This window comes from Xenopus tropicalis, chromosome 5 (genome assembly GCF_000004195.4).
Source record: "Xenopus tropicalis strain Nigerian chromosome 5, UCB_Xtro_10.0, whole genome shotgun sequence".
NCBI classification, from domain to species: domain Eukaryota; kingdom Metazoa; phylum Chordata; class Amphibia; order Anura; family Pipidae; genus Xenopus; species Xenopus tropicalis.
Genome location: NC_030681.2, coordinates 127048270 through 127075623, shown reverse-complemented (window position 1 = coordinate 127075623; position 27354 = coordinate 127048270). Strand labels below are relative to the sequence as shown.

Genomic DNA, 27354 nt, shown 5'->3' with positions numbered 1-27354 from the left:
TTCACTTCATAATCTTTGTTTTAATCTTTTATTTGTGGTGGCTATAAATAGATGTTCTAATCTGTTTCCCTGCTTCACTGTATGGTGACCTCCGATGGGCCTACCCAATTATTTGGGTGAAAATCTGGCAGGTTTGATTATCCCATCAGATTGAGGACGGCATTGGCTCACTAATGCAGTTCTTGTTCCAATGACTCGTATTACAATCACTGTAATGCAATTGTTTGATCCATCGGGAGAAAGATCTGCTTGTTTGGCGACCTTGCCAAAGGAGCGGATCTTATAGAGCATTGACAGCTTAAGATAATTGTACAAACCAGTGCTGGTGCTATAAATAACATGGAACATGGTCATTCTCATACAGTTCATTCTTTATTGTATATCTGAATGAGTCCACATGCACTCCCAAACTGGAATGAATAGCCATGCTAGTGGCCAGGTAAGGAAGAATACCCTCACATACTGATACTGGAAATCTGCAGTTTGCTACAGATAGGCCACTCACAGCCCACAGGAATATCTTCCCTATGGTAAGGGGAAGTGTAATCTGGCTAGATAGCTGCACTAAAAGGAATATTGTTAATGGTAATTACATAGTTTATGGGCAGTTTGCACCATAAACATTTCTAAATAATGAATGAGTTGTATAATTTCAAGAGAACTGGTTATTTCAGTGTAAGTAAACCTATACTTTCTCTTTTCAGGGTTCTCTTGTGCAATTTATACATTAGGAAGTGGGGGACAATACTTACATACAGAAGGCTGACCACATATAGATGCAATAAAACAGTGCCTGCCTCAAACAGAAGTGATAAAAGAGGATTCTGCATCTGTTTAGTTTCCGACTGAAGTATTTTGGGCCCACCAGGGAACCAGACCTTTAGGGACCACCTCCCAGTTTTTTAGAGAAGAACTCCACAGCCCCCAGTGAAGAACTGTCCTTTCACCCCTCGATAAATAAGCCCCCATTCTCCAACCCCAGACTGAAGGAAAGAAGATATTAACCTACACCATACAGTAAAAAAACAAATACAAATAATATTTAAAATGCTTATATAAAAGTAAGAGTTAAAGAAACATATATTACAAATATTAAACAAGTCCTTCTCCACCTCAAGAATGCAACTGTGTTCTGGCCATGCAAACAGATTTATGGCTATCCAGGACTGGTGAGTCTATGGGCTTTGTGGCCATTCCGAGGGCGGAAGCAATGTTATCTAACCCAACCTCACCCACTGATCCAGGTAATAACGGTTCACATTTTGAAGGCTTTTTCATTGAATCTGTGGATTGTTACACAGCCGTGGTAGGAAACAGGCCTGGGCATAGCTGCTACCCCAGTGATGATGCTCGTAGCAGGATCATAGCACAGGATGGTGTCCGTGGCTTCTCCATTCTCTCCTCTTCCTCCCAGTATAAAGATTTTTCCATTGCACACAGACATGCCGCAATTCTCCTGCAATGAAATCCTTGATGTCAATCTGGCATCTGAATAAAGCAGATTCAACTAAAGATGATGGTCCAGGTTACATGGTGCCATCTAAAATTGCACCCAGGCTAAATGACCTTGCAAACACCAGCAAGGGAATGAATTCCAGTCTCACTAGAAAAACCCAGCAGGCCTCTCATTTAGTGCCCCTAAAATTGGCCATACATACCCAGATGTGGTTGAGTAATCTGGTAGATTTTAAATGATGCTGTATGACATTTTGGCACGTGTGACCAGTCAAGGAGGACAAAAACTTCCACTGCCAAAAGGAAGTAAAGAGGAACCGCATCTCTGCGGTTCCTCTTCACTTTCTGCTGTTACGATTATTTGAGCTGTCTGCAATAGAGGACATACCAGCTGGCCAATCAGTCAGAATGTTGTACGGGTTGGCCTGTGTATGGCCACCTTTAGTATGATTTATTCTTACCCTGAATGCATTTGATTTTACTCATTCTGTCTTTTTCTGAAATGTGTTTTGCCCAGAGGACAGCACAGAAATGTAAACTGTCCCTACAATGAACTAACAAACTGTTGGTGTGAATTCCAGGGAAGTCAGGATTTTAATAAATATTTAAAAACCCAAGGCTTTGCTGTACCATCAGCACTCTATAAAAAGAGACAAAGTGCAACTCCTCCAAACAGCCTATTTTAGAATGCACAGATTTGATTGCACAATTCCATGGGATATGAGGGGGAGTAGTTTATGTAAGAAATGCAAGAAAGGGTTGATAGTTACAAACAAAAGAAAGATTTCTGAGACTGCTGCCTCGCAGCTCAGCATTGCCCATTAGTGTCCAAATGAGATTAAAAAAATGGATACATTACAGTTTGCACTTCGGGTGTAAATATGTGCATCTGAATTCTAATGTGTAATAGTACATGTAGATTTCTTGGGAAATAAGAGCAAACACAGCTCTGCTCTGCCAGTCCAAACCACAAGGGAAGTGGCTGCTAAAGGTACTTATAGGAATGCTATGTTGAAAGTTAGTAACGGTTAAAGGGAATGCAACTATTGCACAACATTATGTTACTTAATCACAAGAGGTATACAAGGTCAGATTGTGTATAAATTTATACCGTCCGTGGGACAGAGGGTTTCTAATGTATGAAACATTGGTTAGGTGCCAATAAGTTCTTCTGGAGCCACTGGACTTGTGACTGACATAAACTATGTATTTCTTAAGGTCATCTATGGACCCTTAGCAATGGATCAGTCACTTGTGCCATACCCCTATGTAGCTGAACTCATCCAGATGCTTAGTTGAGCTTACTTAGTATAACTGGTGTGTGTAGTTCCATACCAGATGGAGCTCAGGTTACCTAGATAGGATATTCAATTTCCACACGTTGACAGTAAAGACTACCTTAAGTTATATAGACCAGGACATTACATTACTGATTACCTGTCTGGTGAAGGTGTTCTGAACATGGATCCAATAATCCTCCACTGGGTCATAGCAGTAGATTGCTTTGGTTAGGCCTCCAGCAACATAGATGAGGTTATTTAAAGACACAGCTGTAATGCACCTTTTTGCTATAGGAATTGAGGCTCGCAGTAGCCAGGTGTTGTTGTCTGGATCATAGCACTGAACCTGGGGACCAAAATTAATCATACATCCATATTGTAATTAAAGGAAAAGTTAAGTCAAAATAAATATTGCTCAAAAAGATTCCTCTCATCACTGCCATTTGAAATGCCATGGTTATTTTCCTGCAAATCACTATAAAAGTCATACTGCTCTTCTTTCTAAATGCGACCTCTGATGTAGGTGGGGGGGGGGGGGGTAGACAAGTTTACTTACACTTGCCCACAAAAGTTTCTGTAAGTAGTAACTAAATATGTATACATGCTGAATTACAATTAAGGCCACGTACCTTGTCAGAACAGGTGTTGTCATCAGGTCCTCCACCAACTACAAACAGTTTACCAACACAACTTGCCACTGCTGGGGAACTCACTGCTTCTTTTAGCGGAGCCACATCTGTCCACCGATTAGAGAAGGAATCATAACTTTCCACACTGCTCAGCCTGTTCTGCCCGTCATAACCTCCCACAACGTACACCTGCAAAACATCAGTCATTTTATACTGTAGCTATATGGGCTGGTGCGAAGAAAAGCAATAATATGGTAAATGGAAGTGAACGGGGTTGACTTTATTGCTTACCCAGTAAAAATCTACCCCCAAAAATCTGCCACTACTATCTACTGTATAAACATTCCATTTAAATCAAATATTGATCATTTCTCAAGAGAATTTTTTGGCCCATAACTGAAAAAGAGCTTAAATCAGTATGTTGTTTAGGTAAGGTGGCAATATGAGGTGGCAGAGGACCTGCTCTGTATACAGGAAAGGAAAGGAAGAGGTGCTCCGCCATCAGAAAAACTTTGTCGCTCATGGGAAATCTGCAGGTGAAAAATCTGCAAATGCCTTTACCTTTACTTACATTTCAATCACTGCATGTAAAAACACTTTACATGGCTTTGGTTTTGATTGACTGCTTGGGAGAAACCTTAAATAGGCAACATAAATGGGTTTGCTTTATATTTATTGATACTAAACAGAAGATTTCAGGGGCCAATGTTTAACCCACCTGTAACAAAACTTCATTTTTTTTCATGACCTGATTATTTAAGAGTAGGGTTGCTTTGTAAGGACTGTGTGAATCAATTAACACATTTCACCACATCCTTTTTGCGTTTCCTAATCCTATAAGGTTTTCAACAACCGTCCTCCTTATCATCTCTCATAGTCCTTCCTTTATGATAGATTTCAAGGATCATGCCCTTGCAACCATGGAGAATGCTCTGACTGATTATTCAGTGCATACTGTAGCTGTCCAATATTCTATCCAATTAATAGAATACTTAATATCAACAGTAGGGAAATCCTAAAAATGTGCTGCTATAAAACAATGTCACACTAATATTGTTCTGTGCTAAGTATAATTGCAGATTTGAGAAGTTTCAAGAATTTATGGAATGGAGGCTCAAGCCTCATATGTGGGTTTAAACCACAATAATGTGGAGTCTTTTTTTCCACTCAGTAGATGCAATTTCTACACCTATATTTACCATTTCTGCTTAATCCTTATAGAGTGAGAAATACATTTTATGTATAAGATGGTTTTCCCCTTATTCCCCTTTCCCCTTATTCACTGTATCTTGCTATGTAATATATTTTTAGAATTAGTGTACAGGTATTGGACCCCTTATCCGGAAACCCGTTATCCAGAAAGCTCCCAATTACGGAAAGCCCGTCTCCCATAGACTCCATTTTAATCAAATAATTCAGAATTTTAAAACTGATTTCCTTTTTCTATGTAGAAATAAAACAGTACCTTGTAATTGATCCAAACTAAGATAGAAATAATCCTTATTGGATGCAAAAGGTTCCTATTGGGTTTAATTAATGTTTTATTGATTTTTTTAGTAGACTTAACGTGTGAAGATCCAAATTACGGAAAGATCCCTTATCCGGAATACCCTTGGTCCCGAGCATTCTGGATAATGGGTCCTATACCTGTACTATGTTTGTTTTACCTGTGTCCTCACTGACTAATATTAGTGATGAAGTTGCATTCCAGGGGGCAAGAATACTCATGTAACTTTTACAGACTTAATTAAAATACACAGAAACTTATCCAGTAATGGCAACAGTTCAGTAGTGGTTTAAAAGTAATGCAATGTGACATTCCAACACTGTTGCTATTATTTATGCAGTTCATCTTGGAATACATTGAGTTGCAAAATGAACCTTATTAACATGAACATTATTGAACTTTTGAAGCTGTATCTAATTTCCATCATAAAGAATAAAATGTTCAAAGGCACTGTTCTTCTGAACACCATTATTCTGAGTCAAGACAGGAGACAATTGGATCGCTGTCAGAAAATGTTCTTATGCAAATAAATCACCTTGCCAAGCAGAACAGCCATTTTGTGACGCCATCTCCCCTTATTCAGAGAAGCAACTCTGATCCAGATATTCAGCTGAGAGTTGTAAATCCAGACATCTCGACTGTTGATTCTTCCACCTACATAGGAAAGAAAATGTTACCTTCTATCTACTTAGCCTTTGCGTCTTCTAATGTATGGGTAGCAATGTGTAAATCCCCTTGGGTATTGTACTGTTGGTCAGAGGTTAATCTTTGTTACTTGACCTTATGCTACAAACCTTAGTCTCTAAGTCATCTTATCTGCTGATGCACAGTACTTTTTGTTCTAGAAATTCCCATTTTATCTATGTGCTTGGGTGGAGCAAGTGCATGGGGTGCAAAAAGGACATTGCCAAGACATAACATATCATGGGTGGTTTGTGGCATGGCTGTGGACAAACTCCCAGCTTGGGAAGGCTAATGTATTTGTTGTACTCTACCAGTGCTGGTTAGAATCTAGAGTTTACTGTTAAAGGAAAAGCCCCTGTATACCCATGGAAATACAGGTATAGAAACTGTTATCCAAAATGCTTGGGACCTTGGGTTTTCTGGATAAGGGATCTTCCCGTAATTAAGTACCTTAAGTTTACTAAAAGATCATTTAAACCCAAATAGATTGTTTTTCTCCAATCAGGATTAATTATATCTTAGAAACCATCAAGTACAAGGTACTGTTTTATTATTAAAGAGAAAAATGAAATCATATTTAAAAATTATTTGATTAAAATGGAGGCTATAGGAAATGGCCTTCCTGTAATTTAGAAACTTCTGGATAATGGGTTTCTGTATTATGGATCTCATACCTGTACTGCAAAGTAAGAACATTCACTGAACACAAAAGATAAAGAAGATGCAATTCAAGTTCTAAAGTTTTGCCTGTAAAGGCAGATGATTCTATCACACAACCAACATTACCTGACACAAGAATATCATTTCTGAGGGCACACACAGCATATTCTGATTTAGTAAATTCTGGTAGTTTTGCCAGCGATTTCCACTCTCCTGTGACAGGATCATAGCATTCTGTATAAGGAAGATTAAATCCCCCAACTCGCTCACACCCTCCAACCACCACAATCACCTCAGAATATCCTGTGGATCTAAGAAGAAAACACACATATTATTTCTTTCTTTCTGTTGTATATGTTTAATGGATAATTATCTAGCTTCAAATGGCCATACTGATACAAAACATTCATTCTTTTTAAATTACTTACTGCCAAATTTCTGAATAAAAATCGAGAATTTTTGAGCGACGTCCAATCTCCCAGCACATTTTACAGATTAATTTAGATCATATCCAAATGGTCTAACTTAACCCCCATCTAATTTATTATAAGAATCACCCTTTTGTAAGTTAAGATGTGGGACTGCCTCAAGAAAAGGTATCTATACAACAATTCTGGCAGTACCCTGTGTCCTACTTGGACCAATACATTTGAGGGTATAAACAATTTTTTAATCTTGTTTTTTTATATTGTGGCTCAGTTCTAAGGAAAATATGAAAGTAGAGAAAACATAAATCTAGAATTTATTACGCAATACAGATCATTCAGTGTATGCAAGGGTCTATATTTTGACTTATGCAATCCTTGGTGTTGTGCAAAACCAGTCAATATGAAATGTTGTGCAATATCAGTCAAAAAGCCTGAGTGTTTACTTATTCAGTACTCTCTTACCTCTAGGGATTTTGATTTAATCAGTAAAATAAGCAGAAAAAAAAGAAGACAGGGAAAGAGAAAGCCCTCTAGGAAGTACCATGATGGTCAAGAATACATATTTATAAAGACATAATTGTACATTAGCTAAATCTTTCCCTGGAGTCAGGTACATTTATTGTGAAATAGCTCTCTTTTTCTGTCCAGGTGTTCAGAATACTGTTATAATAACATCAACAAATATGCACAGGATGCACTGTCAGGGGGTCATGAGTTTACCAGCATTCATGTCCCTTTTACTGAACAGAATCTATAATTAGATCAGCAACAAGCAATAGTTTAGAGGTAACTAAAGGAACTGGATTACCAAACATAGTGAGCCCTAGCTCCACAACGTTTACGCTTTTTATTGTTTTAGTGCTAGACCATCAAAACTAAAAATGCATGTTGGTTGCTATCTATTACAAGTTTGGGGTCATTTTCCCTGTGTCTGTGTGTAACATGCATGCATAGGCAAACACACAGTGAACAGTGTTGAAAAAGTCTAACCTGCGAGGCCTGGTCCTCGGGGACATCATCTCGTTTCCAAGGATGTGATACCTTCTGGCTTCATGAAGCAGTTGGTAACAATCTGGTGCATTCTGAATGATCTGATCCACCTCCACAGTCTGCACAAAGTAGTTAGGATGCAGCAATGGCAGTCGGACGTGGGTCAGAAGTTCTTGCAACATGGGCCTTCTGACATCTACATGATGATAAACCCAACGCATGACGGCTTCGAATACCAGCTCCTCTTTGCTGACAACAAGCTCATCGGTGGAAACATAATCAATGAGCTCGGCTTTTCCCAGTTCCAGAAATTCTTCATGCTGAACAACATCTTCAAAGGCCTGTTGAGCAAAACTTTTACACTTGGTGAAGAGGGTTTTGAGAGAGTGAGTGTCTGCAAAATGTTGGATCCCCAGACAATTGCAAGGGTCCAGCTGCTCTTCCAAGAACTTGGCACAGGCATCCCGTAACACACTGATCTGGAACAAGCTGGAGGTTTCAAAGAGATACTGGACATTCTCAGTTGTGATTTTCACTCTGCCAGTGTATACATACTGCAGAAAACAGTCCATAGCCTCTGCGAAAATCCCGTTGATCTCTACCAGCATCTCGCGACTTTCTCTGTGATCATTGCAAAACATGGCTCTAAAGTAGCTACTGCAGGCAGAAAGGATGGCTCTGTGACATGGGAACTCCCTGCCCTCTACACAGATAATGACATCAGTAAACAAGCGATTTTCTCGGAACTCATTAAAGACCTGCAGAATGCTCTCAGAGTGAGAGGAGCCAGAGTTGAAGTCAAACACTTCATGCCCAGTAAGCTGCTTCTGGTCCATCTCAAATACCTTGCGCTTGGTTGCTGGGGATTCACGAACCCCACCCTCCTCTCTGTTCATTCTTCGCCCTAAGATGAGAACCATTGTTCAGTTGTAGGGCTACGTGGTAGCTGAGCAAGTCTTCAGCCTATACCTGTGAAACAAACAAACAAAAAATCTAAAAATTAGAGTGATCCCATATTAACCACCAAAATAGATTCATAAATCTTCATAATTTAGGTTTAACTTCCTATACTAACAAATACAACGGGATATAACTTACGCCAGGGGTGCCCAGACTTTTTCCCCCAGCAACCGACTTTTGACTCCTCCCCACATACGCACGCAACGCAGTGTACTTACGCATACCCAATAAACGCACGGAACTGCCGCACTTCCGCATTTCCTGGCTTTGGCGCAGTCCACCAAAAATCCACGGGGGATTGACTGGTGGACCGCGATCAACGTTTTGGCCACCCCTGCCCTATGCCATTGTATTTTGTTATATTGTATTTTTATCATTTTCGCACTATTGAACAAAAAAAAAGTGATATTTTTATTATAAATGCTCTTCTGTGAACACAGTATTTACTTTGTAGCCTGCAAAAATATTTGTATGCAGAGGCATAATGAATTTAATAATGAATATAATCCACTGTACATCACAGATGTATCTGTTTTTGGGAAGGCGCTAAAAGTGTATTATAGTGGGCCAGCACTACTGGTATGGAATCTATTATCTGGAACATTTGGTACCTGGTTGTAGCACCATTCCTGGGTTATTATAAAACAGGAACCTTATTTTACCCAGTAACATTCTGCCTAACTCCATTTTTAAAAGCGCCCCATCCAATAACTTTGGATAACATCAGAGCAGTGATTTCATCTGCACTTATTACCAGGACATGTGCTGGCAGAACCTTCTGGCTCGGTTTCCTGCTTGCTATATGGTAGGAGCAGCATGTTACCTCTCGCACTATACTGCCGTGCCCCAGTGCGTGCAAACCTGCAGGCTGAAATAAAGACATTGAGTAGTGATCCACTGCCAAAATCAGTTAAAGGGGAACTGTCATTATGTAAAAATCTATATTCTTACCCGATGTAACCCCAATCTTCTTGCCTAACCCCACTTTCTGCACATCTTTCACATAAGACAGTCCTTTCAGATGTGAGTATCTTTATTATTAGAACATTTGTTGGCAGTTGGATGTGTCTGGACACCTTGAGGCCATCAGCTACACCTCTGCATTTATAAACTTGCTGGCAGACACTGCAATCATTGTTGGCAATACAATAAACATATCTTGTTATCATGTTACACCTTTTAAAGGGAATATGTGCTTGCCTTTTAAAGGGAAAGCATATCAGTACAAATGGGGCCCTTTTAAGCTAAATATGTGAAATTAAACATAGGGTTTACTTTTACTATATTTTTTTAATAAATATAATACAATGTGTGGTATACTCAAGGCTATCTTTATTGGTGCTGGGGCATTGACAAACAAACTTTATAACGCTGTATTAGGACTGCCCAACCTTCAGCTCTTGTTTTCACTACAATCCTTAGTAACCCCCAACAAGACTGCCTGAGGATGATGGGAATGTTACATTAAAGGAATACTGTCATGGGAAAACATTTTTTTCAAAACACATCAGTTAATAGAGCTTCTCCAGCAGAATCCTGCATTGAAATCTGTTTTTCAAAATGACAGATTTTTTTATATTTGATTTTGAAATTTCACACGGGGCTAGCCATATTCTTCATTTCCCAGGGTGCCACAGCCATGTGACTTGTGCTCTGATAAACTATACTGCTGAGCTGCAAGTTGGAATGATATCATCCCCCTCCCAGCAGCCGATCAGCAGAACAATGGGAAGGGAGCAAGATAGCAGCTCCCAGTAGATAACACTCAATAGTAAGAAATCCAAGTCCGGCTTGGGACTCCTCCATTTACATGGAGGAGAAACAATAGGTTATCTGAAAGCAGTTCTAATGTGTGTGTGAATTATTTGCTATGTAAACGGATCACAGACCTGGTCAGATATTGGTCAGGAAGGCCCCATTCATGAGCTAATTATTTGCCAACTTGCTCTGGAGGGGCCAAATGAACAGTTGATATTGGTGCGCGTAAGACATTTGCTGGAGCAGCAGCAGTTCTCTTCTTCAGAGGAGGTAGAGGGAAAACCACTGATAGGTGCTCTGGCAACTTTATGGTAAGGTCCCTGGCACTCAGGTTGCCTTATACACTGCAGTCATCCAGGAGAAAACAACATAGACAAAACTTTCCTCCACCTGTCACCTCTCTAATACTACTGAATGTAAAGCACCCCATCTGGCACACTTAGAGAGGTGACTGGCTGTGCCCTATTATACCTGCTATATGACTTCAGAACTGTCAACACCCCCTATATCTTCGGGAGTTACCCTCATTCTCCCCCCTCCCCAGCAGCATTTTTTCAATTTTGGCGAAGTCTCATGAAGTCCTGTTGAAAGCTCTACAACTTTGTGCTTTCCTATTATCCACATTGTTTCTATAGGCACCGTCTTACAGCTCTGAATATATTCTATTGATATTAAATTCATGGAGAAGAACTTGTGCAAGTTTAAAACCAGGCAAAAGATTCAGTCACAAATAGTGCAATATCACTGCTCCAGTCCATTCTTCAGTTACCTGCTGTGTCAACACACGGAGAGGTGCCATAGCAAATATAAACAAGAGGTGACCTGGATATAGACAAGGCCTGACTCATGTATGTCCTCCAATCCCATGTATGCTCCTTACAGAAAACTGATATTATCACGGGCAATCCAAGCCTGCAGCAATTATGAGGAGAGCAACTGAGGTATTATAATAAGGTTAATCTTTAGCACTGCTGCTATTTTCCTACTTAGAGGATTACCTGCAGGAAAAATTGTCTACCAGAGCTTATTTAATTAAATAAATGGCAAGTTGCAATAATGCAGTTACCCTCAGCAAGCCATCAGCTTTGATTATTCTGCTGCAAGTCACACAAATCAGGGGTCACTTAACTCAGGGCAGGGTGCAAAGTGCAAAAACCAGGAGCAATCCACAAGGTTTTTTGCACACATGCCCACACTGCCCTGCACTTTTCAAAATGGAGTGTAGAGACCTGCATCTGCCCCAAGAAGACATCACTGACTGAATTCACCAGTACTGTATTCATGAGTGGAGGCACATAGGCATGATTTTGCACCCCTTATTGTTCCTGCACTTGCAACAGGGGCAGTAAGTAAATGGCCCCCTATAGTCTGTACACAGACCTCAACTCAAAAAAAAAACACTGTATTTGTAGTGCTAGGTGCATAAGGGTCACAGCAAATGAAAGATATTCTAGTTTTTACGAATTGGTTACAAATGAACAGTCTTGGGATCATTTATCAATACTGAGCAAAACTGCATCTGCACAGTAACCCATGGCAACCAATAAATCTTTTGCTTTCATTGTTATGTCTGCAGCTCTTTGGAGATGCTAGTTGGTTGCTGTTGGTTACTACCCAAGTGCAAATTTGCCCAGTGTTGCTAAATTAGCCCCACTGAGTCCTCATACTATGCAAACAACAATGAAATGTGTTTATTAAATGTGAATCTTCCCTCTTTCTAACTCAAAAAACTTAAAAAAATTAATAATAATAGTGTTGATGATGTCTCTTAATGAGAGTTTGGATGTAACCCTGCCTTTCCCTCATGTTTTTTTTTATACAGGCTCAGTTACACTTTTCATTCATAAAGGGCCCAGCTAGGTCAGAAATAGTTTTAGTCAACCAAGCACAACCCTTAAACTCATGTTACTTTACAGCTCTGAATAATAGAATGAAACCAGATAATGCTGGGTTTTTAATTTTTTTCTTATCTGAATATGCTAAATAGGTTTCAGACTCAGTGAGATAGTTGGCTGGAGCTTCAGTATTTAACTGAATCAAAAATGATGGATTGGTGCATCCCTGTTTTGTAGCTAGGTTTTTGACAAGCAACATGTGTTCAGTGATAAAGAACTGTCCTACAGCATTATAACTGCGCTTTGAAAGGCACCAGCAACCTTGGCTTTACAATGAGAAGACAAAGCATTCAGCCACTTCATATCTGTCATGATGGGTTTTGTTTGTTCTGCTTTGTTCATAACCCTTCTCAATAGCACACACTGAACCTTATTGTTAAAACACCTCCTGCAACATAAGTAAATAGACTTTTGTCTCGCCAGGTCTTACACCCTCCAATAACTCCTAGATCCTCCTTTAAATATACGTTCTATTTGTTCAGTCAATAACGGAAGCAAAACAGATTAACCCATACAGATCCAGAACATGCTTTCCTGGCTCTGTTCTAAGGTCGAAGACACATGGGGCAATATTTAAAAAAGTGGCGACTGCAACTGGCGCAAGATTGGTCGTGATGACTTGTATAGTAATCTATGGCAGCTAAATCGGTGTGATTAGTTGCTGTAACTGAGTTTTTATACATTTGCGGTTGACTAATCGTCCCATGTGTCTTCACCCTAAAATATAGGCATCCTGCCTCACTGGCAGATCAAGAAGAGTGTAATTATAATTTCAGGTGGCTACCAGAAGCCTCCCATTGGAGTAATAATTACGTATGTAGCACCCTTAAAAGGTGTATTTATTAACATTTGAGATAAACGTCACCGGTGATGTTGCCCTTAGCAACCAATCAGCAATTAGATATGAATGGTCACCTACAAGTTAGAAAAAAAAACAAAGATCAATGGTCATGCTTATCACGATAATATCGTATTGGCGATCCGAAAGTCACAAAATTTGATCCGTCTGTGCATGTTTTTGGAAGACTCCCATAGGCACTCACCAGCTCCAACCTGGCCCAGGTACAAAAAAGTCGCAAAAAAATTCGCACAGTACGAAAACCTAGAAAAAATAAATTTTTTTTGTATTTGGATTCAGTCGTACTAATGTATTTGCCCCTAAGTGTCAGCCTATGCTAATCGGTCAGTTTTCACAGAACAATTTAGTAAGGGCGAATAAGAATCACAGCTGGGTTTTGTAATCCCTCTTCACATCTCTCAACTCCTATATAAAGCACTGTGAAGACAGGGCCAAGTAGTATTCGCACCAAACCTTACTCTCACTCTCATTACCTACCTCAAGGCCCCTTCCCCTATCTTGGTCAACTCCACCTCCACTTACAGATTTCTCTAGTCACTCACAAACTGACAACAATCCCCACTCACATGTCTCCTCCACCAGTTATTACCCCCTTACCTACTGTGCCCTATGCCAGATGCCTCTGCTGCCTACCCCTAGTTCCAGCCCTGCTTTGGCTTTTCACTCTGTTGCTTATTTTTCTCCTTTGAAGAAATACCAGTCCATTTCTGGGGTCCAAATAATCTGACAACCAGGTTTGTTCAGGGGTGATTATCAGTGGAGTCTTGAATGGATGTAAACTGGTTACTTTACTTCTTATAGTACAGAGGCGAAAAATGGAAGCTTTCCTGACCTGCTGCACCAACATTATGGTAGCATATCAGGTAAATGACAGAGAAAATATAAAAATATGGGCGCCTGCGCTTGGCAGTAGGGTTATTCAAGGAAAGCTTAATTCACTATACACCAAGCAGATGATAGAATGAAGACATAATTGGGGAATATCTCATAATAAAATGCACTTTAAATTCCTAAATGAATCTATAAAATATTCGTGCTACTTCAATCACTATTTAGAGATATAATAAATGTTAAAATGTGAGTCCATGCCTTTGCTAATGTACATGGTAACTCTAGTAACCTAAGGTAAAAAAAATATATGTGTCTTTGGGCAAACTAAATGAGGAAGATTTGAAAGGAACATGCCGACAAGTTGCCCTTTAAGTGCCATTTATTATTCTGTATTGATACAACCTCTTTTTGGCAGCGCGCTTGTAGTATACAGTCTCTTATATTGTTCCTAGACTGTTAATATAATTGTGCAGGATCCTCATCACAGCTTGTATTTGTGTAAGATGTTTTTCTCCATCTGATTACTACTTCCCACGCTTACAGCCAATATTCCAGTGGATTAGAGGGAGCTGAAAGGACTGATAATAACAAACAAGGATATTTTGGGAAAGAGAAACAGCAAATCAGAGAAGGCAATATGAAGAGTTTCTATTAAGATGCAGAGAATTAAAAGCCAGAAAAGATAATTATAAACATTAAAGGGGTTCTCCACCCAAAAACTGTTTGTTTTTTCGCATCATGAAAGATGAATATAATTGCTATTAAAAACAGATCCAGAGAACAAAAAGGGATAAACGAAAAGCTTAAAAACCACTGAAAATTTCTACTTAATGAATGTACGTATTGTATGAGCGGAAGTGTGCCCTTATCGTAAATATATGTGGTTCATGTATGTGGTCCCTGTTTTGGGCTCCATTCAGGACTCCATTCTTCAAATCAACATCCTGCAAAGCTAATTGTGATGCATGCTGCCTGACTACACAAAATTCAACGCAGCTAAATAATAGATGAAATATTTAATGAGCATGAAGGGGCTTATCAATAAATATATCATTAACCAAAACCAATATTTTCTCCTTGTTTGTCTGACACTGCCCACTGTATAGGGTTAAGCTTAGCCTGTTTCTGATGGTTACAAGCTTTCCTTTGCAAAACCAGAGCTAGTTGGTGCATAACTTGCCAGAAAGAACAGCTGGTACTTCTTATGAATGCCTGTGGCACATGTTTAGAAAAACAGAGGCATGTATTCTGCAATGATTATGTCATATGCTGTAACATGCGATTAGAGAAGAAAACCACCATACATATAGTGGCAATAGACGGAAATACAATGCACAACCCCTTATTAATGAGAAACTATTGAAACCATTGGTGCTGACAAGATAAGTGACTGGTGGGTTAGGCACTGATGGTTTTAGTCTGTAGCATTAAGAATACATTTTTGTTTGCTGATTTGTTGTATGCAAAAAGGCAGATAATTACATAGACAATTATTGGTAATTACAGCTGAGCTTGTTTTTCTCTAGTGTAGAAGCCAAGTATGAAGTGACTTGGTAACTTTTTACAAATATGATAAATTTTCCATAGATGGGTTGACAAAGGCTGCCAACTTAATCACTCTTGGTCAATGCTGGCAGCCTACTGGCCCGCTTGTAAAGTCAAAATCATGGCCTCGCCAGTAGATCTCTTGTTGGGTTCCATATCAGTGAGTTCCATATTGGGAGTACCACATCTGCTTTGCATGGGGATAAATTGTTGGTGTGCAAAGATCCAGTCTTTTGCCTAAAGGTGGCCATATACAGGCAAATTTAAGCTGCCAATTCGAGTCCTTCAGACAGATTTGTCAGCTTATCTGCCTGTGCTTATCTACCCCTGATGGGCCTACCTGAACGATTTCTGGACTAAAATTGGGCAGATGACAATCGAGGCAGGTTTGATTTTTGATCATAATGTGGTACTTTTTTGATGGCTCCTATTCCCATAGTTGGAATTTAACTGAAGACCAAACAATTTGATTACTGCTTTATTACCCATCTCTGGTGGGCATCAGTGGTTTAACTTGATCGAGCCGGGCCCCCTTGCAAACACATCTTCTGAGAGGGCCCGGCACGAACAGTCCCTCATCTCCTGCCCCCACATCCCCGCGTTGCCCCCGTCACCTGGGCGGGGTGGGAATAATGGAGGAAAGATCGGGTCATGTGGTGACCAAATGAGAGAGTCTCATAGTGTATGGCCACCTCAAGGGTCAACCAGTCAGGTCATCACAGTTTAGTTCACCACACAGGGCTGCCAAATTTCTTGAAAAAAACGAAGCCTTTCTATATATTTTTATCTTTGTTTTCTATTAATATCATTGAAATCAAGCAAGGGTGGCCAGATTAGACAAAGATCACCTCTTTGAATTGGAGGAACAAGGATTTTTTTTACCAATTACCTTGTATATGCAAAATATCCAGGGATACAGGAAGTATATGCATGTGTGTATATGATTATATTATTTTTAGGATTCCAAGGTGATCCAGGAAAATGTGTTTCTCAGTGTACTGGGTTAATAATGTGGCGTTATTCTTCCTGCAATAGGCAAACACACAGCTAGCAAGAGCTATGGGGGGCTTCTTTACCTTTCTCTGGACCAGTATCTTTTTTTTCAGTTCTCATATTATATTACCAGTTTTCTTTTGCCTACAGAATGGAAGCTTGAAGCCCTTTGCTTTGCTGGCCTGTAGATTCCTGCACTGTTGCAGGCTGGCTTTCCCTGATCACTATTCATCCAAACCAGTTTAGCTGAGAAAATTAACTCTAATCTGCTGTTATCCTCTTTCCTAAATTCAATATGATTCACTTATGTGCTCAAGGCATTTCAGGTGTGACACTCTGTAAGCTTCAGCCTTCTTATCAGACATTTGACAGGTAGGCTGATTTTGAAAACACTGACAGAGTAATGACATTAGAGATAGACAGATTTGTATAATTAGGGGTACCCAGATAATCAGTAAATATAATGCAGCAGAATACTGGATTGTACTGGAACAATTTTTTTTAGCTTCGAGAACTAAGAGGATAAAAAAGTAAATGCATCAAAATGTTTTCAGAAAGTATATGAATAAAAAAGAAATTATTCTGAGAAGGGCTACTAAAATTTTAATATCAAAAACCTTGAAAAATAAGTAAACCTTTTTTTGTCTTTAAATTACTCAAAACAACCCCCAGAATAACATTCTTTAGTCTGATCTGGTTCCTAATTTATAAGTTGAAATTTCCAGCTCCTTTCCTCTTCTTCCTGGTACAGTGTGAAGCCCCATCCCCTCTTCCTGTTTAGCTCTCCTCATCTCTTTGACTACAGCAGGGATCCCCAAACTTTTTTTACTTGTGAGCCACAGTCAAATGTAAAAAGACTTGGAGAGCAACACAAGCACCATAAAAGTTCATGGAGTTGCCAAATAAGGGCTGTGATTGGCTATTTGGTAGCCCCTATGCACACTATCAGCTTACAGGGGGCTTTATTTGGTAGTAAATCTTGTTTTTATTCAACCAAACCTTGCCCCCAAGTCAGGAATTCAAAAATAACTACCATCTTTTTGGGCACTGAGAGCAACATCCAAGGGGTTTGGGAGCAACATGTTGCTCACGAGCCACTGGTTGGGGATCACTGGACTACAGGGAGGAGAGCCTTCTGTGCATGCCTGACAGAGAAGAAGCTTTCTGGGAATGCACAGAGAAGCAGGAGCCAGTGTGCAGCAGCAGCAGATTTTTTTCTGTGCCCATTCATAACTGCCTGATTCACTGAATACTTCTCCTCTGTCAGGCATGCACAGAAGGCTCTCCTCTTCAACTACCATCTAGTCGAAGAGATGAGGAGAGCTGAATAGGAAGAGGGATGTGGCCTCACGCTATACCAGGAAGAAGATGAAAGGAGCTAAAGATTTCAACTTATAAATCAGAAACCTGATCAGACTGAATGCAGGGTCTAAGGTATTTTATTCTGGGGGTTGTTTAGAGTAATTCTAAAGGCAGAAAAAAAAGGTTTACTTCATCTTTAAATACCCTGACAAGAATAATATTGGGGTAGAGGTCATGAAGGCGATCATTGTCCAGCAAAAATACATCTAAAACTAACACAATATGAATTTGGTTAAAGGACATTAAAAAATATGCATGTAACAGAAGTGGTAGGGAAAACAAAGTAACAAATTTGACAAGGCACAACATATGTGCATGACGTGGCATGACATTAGCTTAAGTCATATTCTTATATTGCAATGGGAGACTCGACAACATTATCATTTCTTAAAGAGGGTGATTACCTTTGAGTTCACCAGTTTGGAACTTTAGCAGTTATATGGTTGGTAGGGTTCAAATCACCTTAGCAATCAGGGAATGGCATATTTAAAAAAAATAATTAATAAAAAGTAACAATTTACTATTGCTATATGCCTCATAGATAGTTTTTGACTGTTTGGGTCAGTGACTCCCATTTGAAAGCTGAGTCAAAAGAAGAAGGCATATAATTCAAAAACTATAAAAATAAATAATTAGGACCAAATGAAAAGTTGCTTATAGTTGGCCACTCTATAACATACAAAAAGTTGGCTAAAAATGTCTCATGTATATTTTACTTTTCATATAGCTCTTAAGACTGTAAACTCTGTATTTAGATGAAATTAGGTGCCCATAGAGCTTACAGCCTATATTTCTCTTGGCATATTACATGCCCACAGCAACAAAGCACTGACAGAAAAAAAAGTCTAAACTAGGAATCTAACCCAGATCACTCAAAATGTACCCTATAAAATGACCTCATGCTTTCAGTTATATTATTATTAAAACATTTATAAAGCACCAACATATTCTGCAGCACTGTACAATAAATACACGTGATTAATGTGCAACTTTTCACATTCCGTTTAATATTAACATGAATTCAATGAACTAACGCTTTCCAGAAGGTGTCTGATACTGGTTTCTGCTGCTTAAACAATAAGACCTGAGCTATATCTTTGCCTTAAGGCTAACAGCAGCTGTACTACAACAAAACGTCTAGCTGAAGTCTTGGCTCCAACCGTAGCATGGCTCCTCTATATTTTGTCTTGTGCTTATAGCCAAAAGGCATTAACAGCCTCTTTGAAAGGCGCTGAAATATAATTATTTTAATTATAATTGTTAAACTTAACTCACAACTAGCAAGCCATAAAACTTTGCTGTACACATATTTACACAAGGAAGTTTATTTTACGGCCTTTCCACTGTTTTTGAACTGCCCTAATAGTGGTCTGATACTTGGACATCGTGGTTTTAACAGTTTTTGATGAATTATCTTTTGGAAAACACCCTAAATAAACTCTGATGTCAGTGTAGCATTCCCTTAGCTTTAAATGACAGTTCATTCTTTAACTGACCCTTCTTAACCTCAAAATTCTGAATTCTGGAATAAACATGTTTCTCTTGAGCTCACAACATTGTGTACTACGGTTATCACGCTCTAGTGCACTCTGTTCTCACTCTGGTCACAGTTAATAATGCAGTATTTCCTAGAAGAACACTACAAATGAAGGTTGAGCACTACAGGAAATAAATATGTACACAATGGAGAAGTTTTTGTTTTCACAGTGACAAGTTTGTTGGGATCTTTTTCCTAGAAGCTTCAAAATACTTAAAGTTATCTGGCAGCACACAGAGTACAAATACCACAGGGATCTATTTAGTTGGAACCCTTGCACCTTTGAAAAGAATATATAAACAAGCAGCCCGGCATCCTGTAAGCAAAGGCAGCACTTGTGTTTTACTTTATACTAAGAGTAGAACTAAATAGGTAAAATAATTCTTTTTCTCCTGATAATGTGCTGAATGAGAAAGGATTGCAGAGCGGACACCTGTCAAAGAACATTTAGTCTAATCTTGCCGACAAAGCATGGAGACCAAAAATAGTACCCTCACAATCCCTCGTACCATCTAGAATTATCTATGCCAACATTGGCAATACATAGAGGAGCTTACAGAGAGCTGCTCAGTGGACCTAATGTACTATGTGGTGGCCCAAAAAACATGCAATACACATTATTGAGAGTATTCAAAAATCTCAATCCACCATTTTTTGCACGATACCTTCCACTCTACCTGAACTGCCACAGGTCTATGCACCCAATTTCATCCCCAACCCGTTACCTAACTTGCCGCCATTTAGAGATATCAGTGTGAGCAAGCTGAATTGAGGCTGACGCTGCACCTTGCGCCAGGTTGTTTATCCAGTGCGGGGAGCAGAGGGCACCTAGACCCCAGAAAGAAGTGCTCTCTGTATGAACATTAATGGGGCAAGCTCTTGTGCTTTTATCTGGGGTCTTCATAAATGTTCTTTTACAAAGGCATGTTATTTTTCAATCTATGTAGAACAATTCAAACCTGTACTGTTTACTAATGTTCCAAGAAATGAGCTTGGGCATGTTCCATCATGTATGTACTGTATGTAATTTAGCATTTTTCAAGGAAGTTAACAGAAACGTAGTTATTTCAAGGCAGATTTAGAACAGAAAATAGTGCACAGCACACCATAAACAAACAAAGAAATCAGTCAGAGCAGGACAAAGAGATTATATCATGTCGATCATTAACATCAAAATCATGGCTACCGACTGCTGACTTTTTCACACAAAATTGTCTTGTTTATTTACCCGCAATGTATTGTTTCTCCTCAGATTCCAGTGTAACTGCGGGAAAGCATGCCTTACGCAACTGTGGCCAATTCAAAATGAAAGAGGTTTTGCCTTGCATTTAAACATGAATTGGATGCAACTGCACGGGAATATTTTCTGGTCTGGTTGGTGTCATTTCCATGTGCGGTGCAAGAGGGAAGTGTGCGCCCTATACTTTTTGTGCATCTGTGCTGAGGGAACCCAGGGGGCAGGAACACCAGGATACCCCTGCATCAATAGCTGTAATTGTTGAGCGCAGACATACAGAAGTGGTTGGAAAGCATTTTGACACAAGTAATAAACTCAACTGACTGCGGCCAGTTTAGTGGCCCTGCAATTACACTTGCAGTTGTAAATGACCCTCAAATTCTCAAATATACTTTCCCTTCTGTGTTATTGACTGGGACTTGCCCGCTAACCCTAAGATTTCTACAGCCACGGTTAATACTGGCCTCATCTTTTTTCCTTGAATTCTTTAGTAGAAAGATGAGGAAGCAATGGAACAGACTTTATTGATGCACCCAAATTACATTCATGGCAAGTCAATCCTGGGGGAAGGCTAGAATAGGAATATGGAACAGTGGGAACATAGCCATCAATGCTATTTACATTCTGTTTTCAAAAAGTGCTTTTTTAATATCTGTACAAGGTTCAGAGCAACAGACAGATGGCAGACAGTAGTAGTAGTATCAGTGCTACTAATGGAAGATAACACAAACCATCACAAGAAGGAGACAGATGGCTAGGAGAAGAAATGTTTCTGTTGCTAGGTACGATTCTGATTGTTCCATACAGTCTGATTTCAAGGTCACACTGGGACCTGTTGTCCTCACTTCTCTGATGCTCTTTTGTACAGTTTCATTGCCATGGGAGCAGTACATGTACAGAGAGACATAAGATGCCTAGCAAATACTTATTAGAGAAAGAGAATGAGCACATATTTCCCCTTCAGGATGACTTTGTGAACTGGGCTGTCTCATTTTTTCCTCTGCAAGCTCTGCACACTCCGGATCTAAAAGCAGCCAGATCAGTTTTCTTTTGGCAGGGCCGGAGAAGGCAACAAAGGCCAACGCAGCAGATGTAAACAACGTATTAAGGAAACAAGGCCAAGTCAGAGAGTGTGACACACAATGCCAGCAAAGCAAAAAACTCATCTCTAACTACATGCTCAAACTCCGAATTCTTCTCTCTCGACAAGGAATTTGTGGTCTTATGTCAAATATACTTTTTAAACTAATACATGTTAGTTTCCATGAAACTAACATGTATGAAATCCATGCAAAAACCTATAGAAGAAACCTCTAGAAAATGAAGCAAAAACATTCCATAACATATCTGCATTTAGCTACAAAAAGAGATAGTTACCCTTTCAAATAAATAAAAATGCAAATATCACCAAGTTTTATAACTTTACTATGGCAAAAATAACCTACACCTACTATATAACCAAATACAATGGCTGCCAAAAGCATTTGGTTCCCCTTTAAGAAAAAACTATTTCATTTTAATAAGCCTTAACATACTTGTGGTTATAAGTCTTTCCTTCAGGTACATGCTTTATTCTTGGAAATAGACTATTAAATATAGCTCACCTGATAAATAAACATTAATTATTAAGAAAAAAGAGGTGGAGGTGCAAGTTTAATCCTGTCATGACAGGCTAAATCCAGGGGACATCAAAGAACTTACACTCTCTTGCACTTACAAGTTGGATTTAGAATTAAAAGGCTTGGTTTGTTGTTTTGATACACCATGGGTTTATTGCAGTGGTACGTTTATTAGGAATAGGACTCAAATGATTAGGGCATTTGATACTAAGAGCCATTCCTTTCTCTTTCCCCCTACAGCCCCATGTTGAGGTGCCTGGTAGTGGAATCATGGTGAGCTAAGATGGCAGTCCTCCGACTATTGGGCACATTTAGGGTATGACTAAAGGGGCGATTTTCTTGCCACATTTACATTCTAAAAAAAAGTATCTTAAAGGGAACCACAAAGTTTCATTTGAGACATTCTTTTTAAGCACTGTAGCTAGCGTTTCCTCAGTGACACTCTGTTGTTGCTAGAGGAATGCCTGCCTCTTCTGTTGGCCATAGGCCAGAGCTGGATATGAGCCAGAGCCAGAGGCAGGCAGTTATAGAAGTCAGTATTATATTATAGATTTAGCCTATTGCAATGAGCCTAGCCAGGACCTTATCTGTCACCTCTCCTGTTTACCTTGCATGCCCCTTGTGCATCTCTTCCTACTAAAAAGCTGTAAGATTATCTGCAAGAAAAGCTTGTTGCTCATTTACATATTTTAGATCAGTAATAAAAAAAAAAATTATAAGTTTTTTTTTTTTTAAATAGGAGTCTTTTTTTTTATTGCATTGTGTTTGGTTTTGGCTCTCCTGTATTCGCCCATTTTTCATCTGTTGTCTAAACAAAGCCATTCAATGGTTTGATAATACAGCTCCATGGACTGCCTCGAAAGGCCCTACCTAAGTAAAATGAAAAGCAATTAACTGAAAAATATCCCTCTTTCTACAAATGGTGCTGCGGATTAAGTGAACATTATATTCCAAAGCGTTTAGGACATTTTTATCTCACTGTATTCCTGGCCCTATCTGTTTTCTGTATTTTAGCAAATTATTGTTGAATATTTTCCACTGAGCTACTCAATATATGAAAATATGATGTTGATATAAACATCTGTACACATCATACAGCACCTGGAAATGCAATAAAATAAACTAATTACCGGTAAAATGTATGTGTGTGTGTATATATGTATTTCTTCATTTATATAGCACCACAATGTACACTGTACAAACAGTGGTATAGTTATAATTAATTTGACAGTTAAAAACATTATGAGTGCTTAGGTGTTTCAGTACACACTTTGGATGAGCTCCCTGCCCCATAGAGCTAACAATGGACATTAGTTTATCAGGTCAGGAGCCCAGGCAACCATAACCCACATACCAGGAAGTTGGATGTTTCTATAGGAACAAGATGCAACTCACCATTTAGTTGGAAAATCACTTTATTCAAATAGATGTTCATTGCTGCACTGCAGTTATTTTTGCATCATTTGCATGATGGTCAAAGCCGGCCATACATGGGTCGATAAAAACTGCCAACTCTGCCCTTTCAGAGTGAATCTGCTACATATCAGCCTGTGTATGGGGAACTCAGTACTGTGTGCTCAACACATATCTGACCAAACAATTATCTAGCAGATATCTATCAGACTGGCCCCTATACTTCAAGTGGTCAATGACTGCTTCTGCCTAATTTGGCCAGTGCACAGGTCCCTAATTAGGCAAATATTCATGTACATGGCCAGGATAACTTAGGCACAGACAATCTGTCTTCATTCCTGTAGATTCAATTTTTTTCTCATACATACAGTACAATGTAACACTCAACTTTACAATAACAATAACTGCTGACCTGGTCTGACCACCTGTGTAGGGGGCCAAACTGACAGCTAGTCCAACCAGATACCATAAACTCGGCAGATTTAAAAATACTGCTGGATGAAGACTGTGTGGGCGCATTGACACGATCCACTTTCAATGAGCCTCCATACGCCCCTATGATGATCCTATTTTTGTCCCAGGGACCAAACAATCAGATGAGTATGATTTGGCCCACACTAGAAAAAGAGGTACACACATGGCGACCTTACCAAACAAGTTTATATTTTCGTACATGGTCAGATTAAGACTGAGCAGCTACCACTTAATCACATCTACAGACTCAAGCCAACAAGTGCTGACCATAAATCAAAATTTGCTTTAGCTTCACATATACTAAGACTGCATGTATCTTAAGTTTCAGTGTTAAAATTTCCGTAAACAATCATTAGAGTAATTGATCTCAAATATTTTTTTCTCTGGAGATCTCCTACAGCTTGAACCAAGTTAAAAACATAGATACGCCTTTGCTAATGTACCTTTAAGAATGGCTGACCCTACCTAGAGTTACGAAACAGTTCCCTCCTGCTCTGATGCACGCAAAGGAGAACAGAGAACATAAACAAAGCAAGCCGGCTCACGTGATTCCATGTGGCAGTCTCTTCTTTCTGTGTGCAGCTGTTTTTCCAGTACAGACATTTGCAGGTTAGGGATGATGCTGATTTGCTGGCAATTTGTTACTCAAGGGAAACTTGTTTTTGTGAGGAGCCAGACACTGATGTTCTTCCATGGAAAAAGTTGTGGTTGAGTGAATAAAATCAGAACTAAGAGAGTTTGTAGGAATCATTTCCTTTATTGCACATATAGAATGTTACTGTTTCTGCCATGACAGATTCACTCTGAAAGGGTCAGGAAAAGCCGGCTTCAGCCCCCATGTGCTGCCTCCATGTACAAAGCAGTGTACAGATATCAGTACTAAAAACTAAGTACACAGAAGCAGGAAACTGTCCCACAGGTTCAAAAAATCAATAAGATTAATCATTTTTATAATTCTCCATAAAATCTCTAACGGCAAGGGAGGGCAAAAGGTCAGCGGGGCACAAACTTTATCCCATTACATTAAATTATATTTAGAACATTTCACTCTTCAGCAATTGCTGAACTGTAATTCCAGCTTCCCTTACGCTACCATGAAAGGGAGGGTTGTAGTTAGGCAAGTGCCAAAAAGTGACAGGTTCTATATCCCAAGAGACATATGCCATTTAATACTGCCTTACTGGTAAGTACAGCAATAGATGCAGCAGGTTAATACAGAAATGCTATGCTGAATGAAAGATGAGTACATGTATGTAATTAATGATCTACTCTAATTAATGATCTAATTATCTACTCACCTAGAATGCCTGCAGGCTGTCCCTTTTCACATGGACAGGTGGTTAAGGGGTGACAGTAATCCGCTGTAGAATCACAGAAGCAAGTTGTATATAAAAGTTGCAGGCCAGGACCCAGTGTGATGCTAAACTTAGCACAGCTCAATCTCCTCTACTTGAAAACAAAGACAGGGGAGCACATGACTCTGCCGATCCAAAACATATGACGTTACCTCGCACCAGCCAATCAGCGGGCTGCTGAGGAATTCTGGGGAATGTAGTTTTTAAGGCAGTGAAGTTACGTCAACTTGTTACTGCCACAGATACGCAAGCAGTAGTTGGTGGCCCCTTGTCAGTGCGCTGCAGTGTGTGTATACACGGCCGTCTCCTGCTCTTGTGTGGATGTGGGGGTATTGTACCCACCGGTTACTGCGATTCTTTTAGAGTAAATTTAGTAATAAAAATGTCTCTTGATACCTTAGCAGCAAGAGGCGCCATTACAGTGTAGTGTGTGAAAATACTTTGGCTAGGGGAGACTTGGAGGGCATGGGGCCTTGGAACTAAATGCCAGCTCCAGCCCCTACTAACAGCTGCTGAATGCAGAAGGGATGCTGGGAGTTGCTGGGAGTAGTGAAACATTACTTGGCGGTACTGCAGGTTGGGCATCACAGATGTCTATGGTGCAGATAGCAAACAACAGCTTATCCTGTCCTTCATACTAAACTGTGGTACCACCTACTGCTGTGTGTATGGGCCATCGCCTCATTGGGACAGAAACCTAGGTGTATTCATTCTGGCTTATTAATTCTTAAATTTATCAGCTCTGACATAAAAATGAATAGGAGACATAAGCAGGAATAGGGATGCCACAAAGTCCTGCCAAGATGTAACTGACAGCGAGGATCTGACAGCGAGGATGTAACACTACATCATTACTGCGCCACTGACAGATATGAGCCACACGGCTTTAGGCAATCTATAGCATAATTATTTTCTAAACACTAGTTATGGGTCACAGGGGCAAGTTTGACCTCCTTCATTAACAGAAAATTAGCTCAGCAATAATACAGTCATGGACCCCTCTTTGTAACTTTTTAACAAGAATATCACACATTGCAATGCACAGAGATTGGGGCTGCTATGTAGAGACTATATAATGATTTATAAACTCTGTATCCAGCTTACTGAAACAAATGCAGCGGTGGACAACTGACCTAGCTACTGTTTGTAAGACGGCAGAATGCGTGGCACTGTTAGTTACTGTAAATCCTCCACTAATGCAGTTATAATAAGCCAGTCATTATAACTTACATTTCTTGTAGGTTAAATAAATACTGAGTGACTTTACTAGTTAGATGACTCCTAGCAGCTTTTCTTCCTGACTTTAAATTGCAACTGCTCTTGTTCACTGCAGCCTACATCTGGACACCTAGCAACAAGCCTCTTGGGTTGCTGAAGGGCCACAAAACTGAAACCTTTACAAGGTGATAACTTCATAGAAAGTGTCAACTTGCTGTTTATATCTTAACAGATTTGGCTTTCTTCAAAAATGTAAGGACCCTCTTTGAGGAGGAATGGTCTGATCACTGGGTGCCAAGTAGTTAGGCTCCCACTAATGATTCCAATCGCTTACCTGCTTCCCCAGGCTGGTTCACCTCTTCAGAAAAATGCACCAGCCTGGGGTACTGTTTGTGACACCACCATCTATGTTCTTCCTACCAGGTGTATCCAGAGACAGTTCTAGGAGGACACATGCACAGTAAGGAAGTTGGAAAAAGGTTCTGTGTTGTGTGCACTTGAAATTTTGGAGGCTTAACTGGTTCTGAAAACATGAAAAGTAAAATGTCCAGTGTAAACGCGAGGGCCTGGAATGGGGAATTGCAGGTCACACACTGTGTAGGATTGGTGAAGTAGGTTTCACTTGATGCCCAAGATCTCCAACATGCTAATGTTCAAGTGTTAAA

General features: G+C 39.6%; 1 protein-coding gene across 2 annotated transcripts; it reads right to left on the bottom strand.

Annotated features, from left to right (window-relative positions):
• Nucleotides 1-25600, bottom strand: klhl24 (kelch like family member 24). 2 transcript variants are annotated; one of them, XM_031901787.1, is made up of 8 exons: nucleotides 25415-25588; nucleotides 9348-9461; nucleotides 7634-8602; nucleotides 6342-6526; nucleotides 5407-5525; nucleotides 3365-3553; nucleotides 2893-3081; nucleotides 1-1456 (listed from the first exon to the last, which is right to left on the bottom strand). In XM_031901787.1, the coding sequence occupies exons 3-8, from the start codon at nucleotides 8551-8553 to the stop codon at nucleotides 1256-1258; spliced, it is 1803 nt and encodes a 600-aa protein (XP_031757647.1). In that variant the 5' UTR covers nucleotides 8554-8602; nucleotides 9348-9461; nucleotides 25415-25588; the 3' UTR covers nucleotides 1-1255.
• Between the last annotated feature and the right edge of the window lie 1754 nt (nucleotides 25601-27354).

Excerpts from the sequence above, each read along its gene's own strand:
- klhl24 (XM_031901787.1), bottom strand. The coding sequence starts at position 8,553 with ATGGTTCTCATCTTAGGGCGAAGAATGAACAGAGAGGAGGGTGGGGTT. Across the intron at positions 6,527-7,633 it reads CCGAGGACCAGGCCTCGCAG|ATCCACAGGATATTCTGAGG; the intron begins GTTAGACTTTTT and ends TTTTCTTCTTAG. Across the intron at positions 3,554-5,406 it reads TGGCTGTTCTGCTTGGCAAG|GTGTACGTTGTGGGAGGTTA; the intron begins GTGATTTATTTG and ends GATGTTTTGCAG.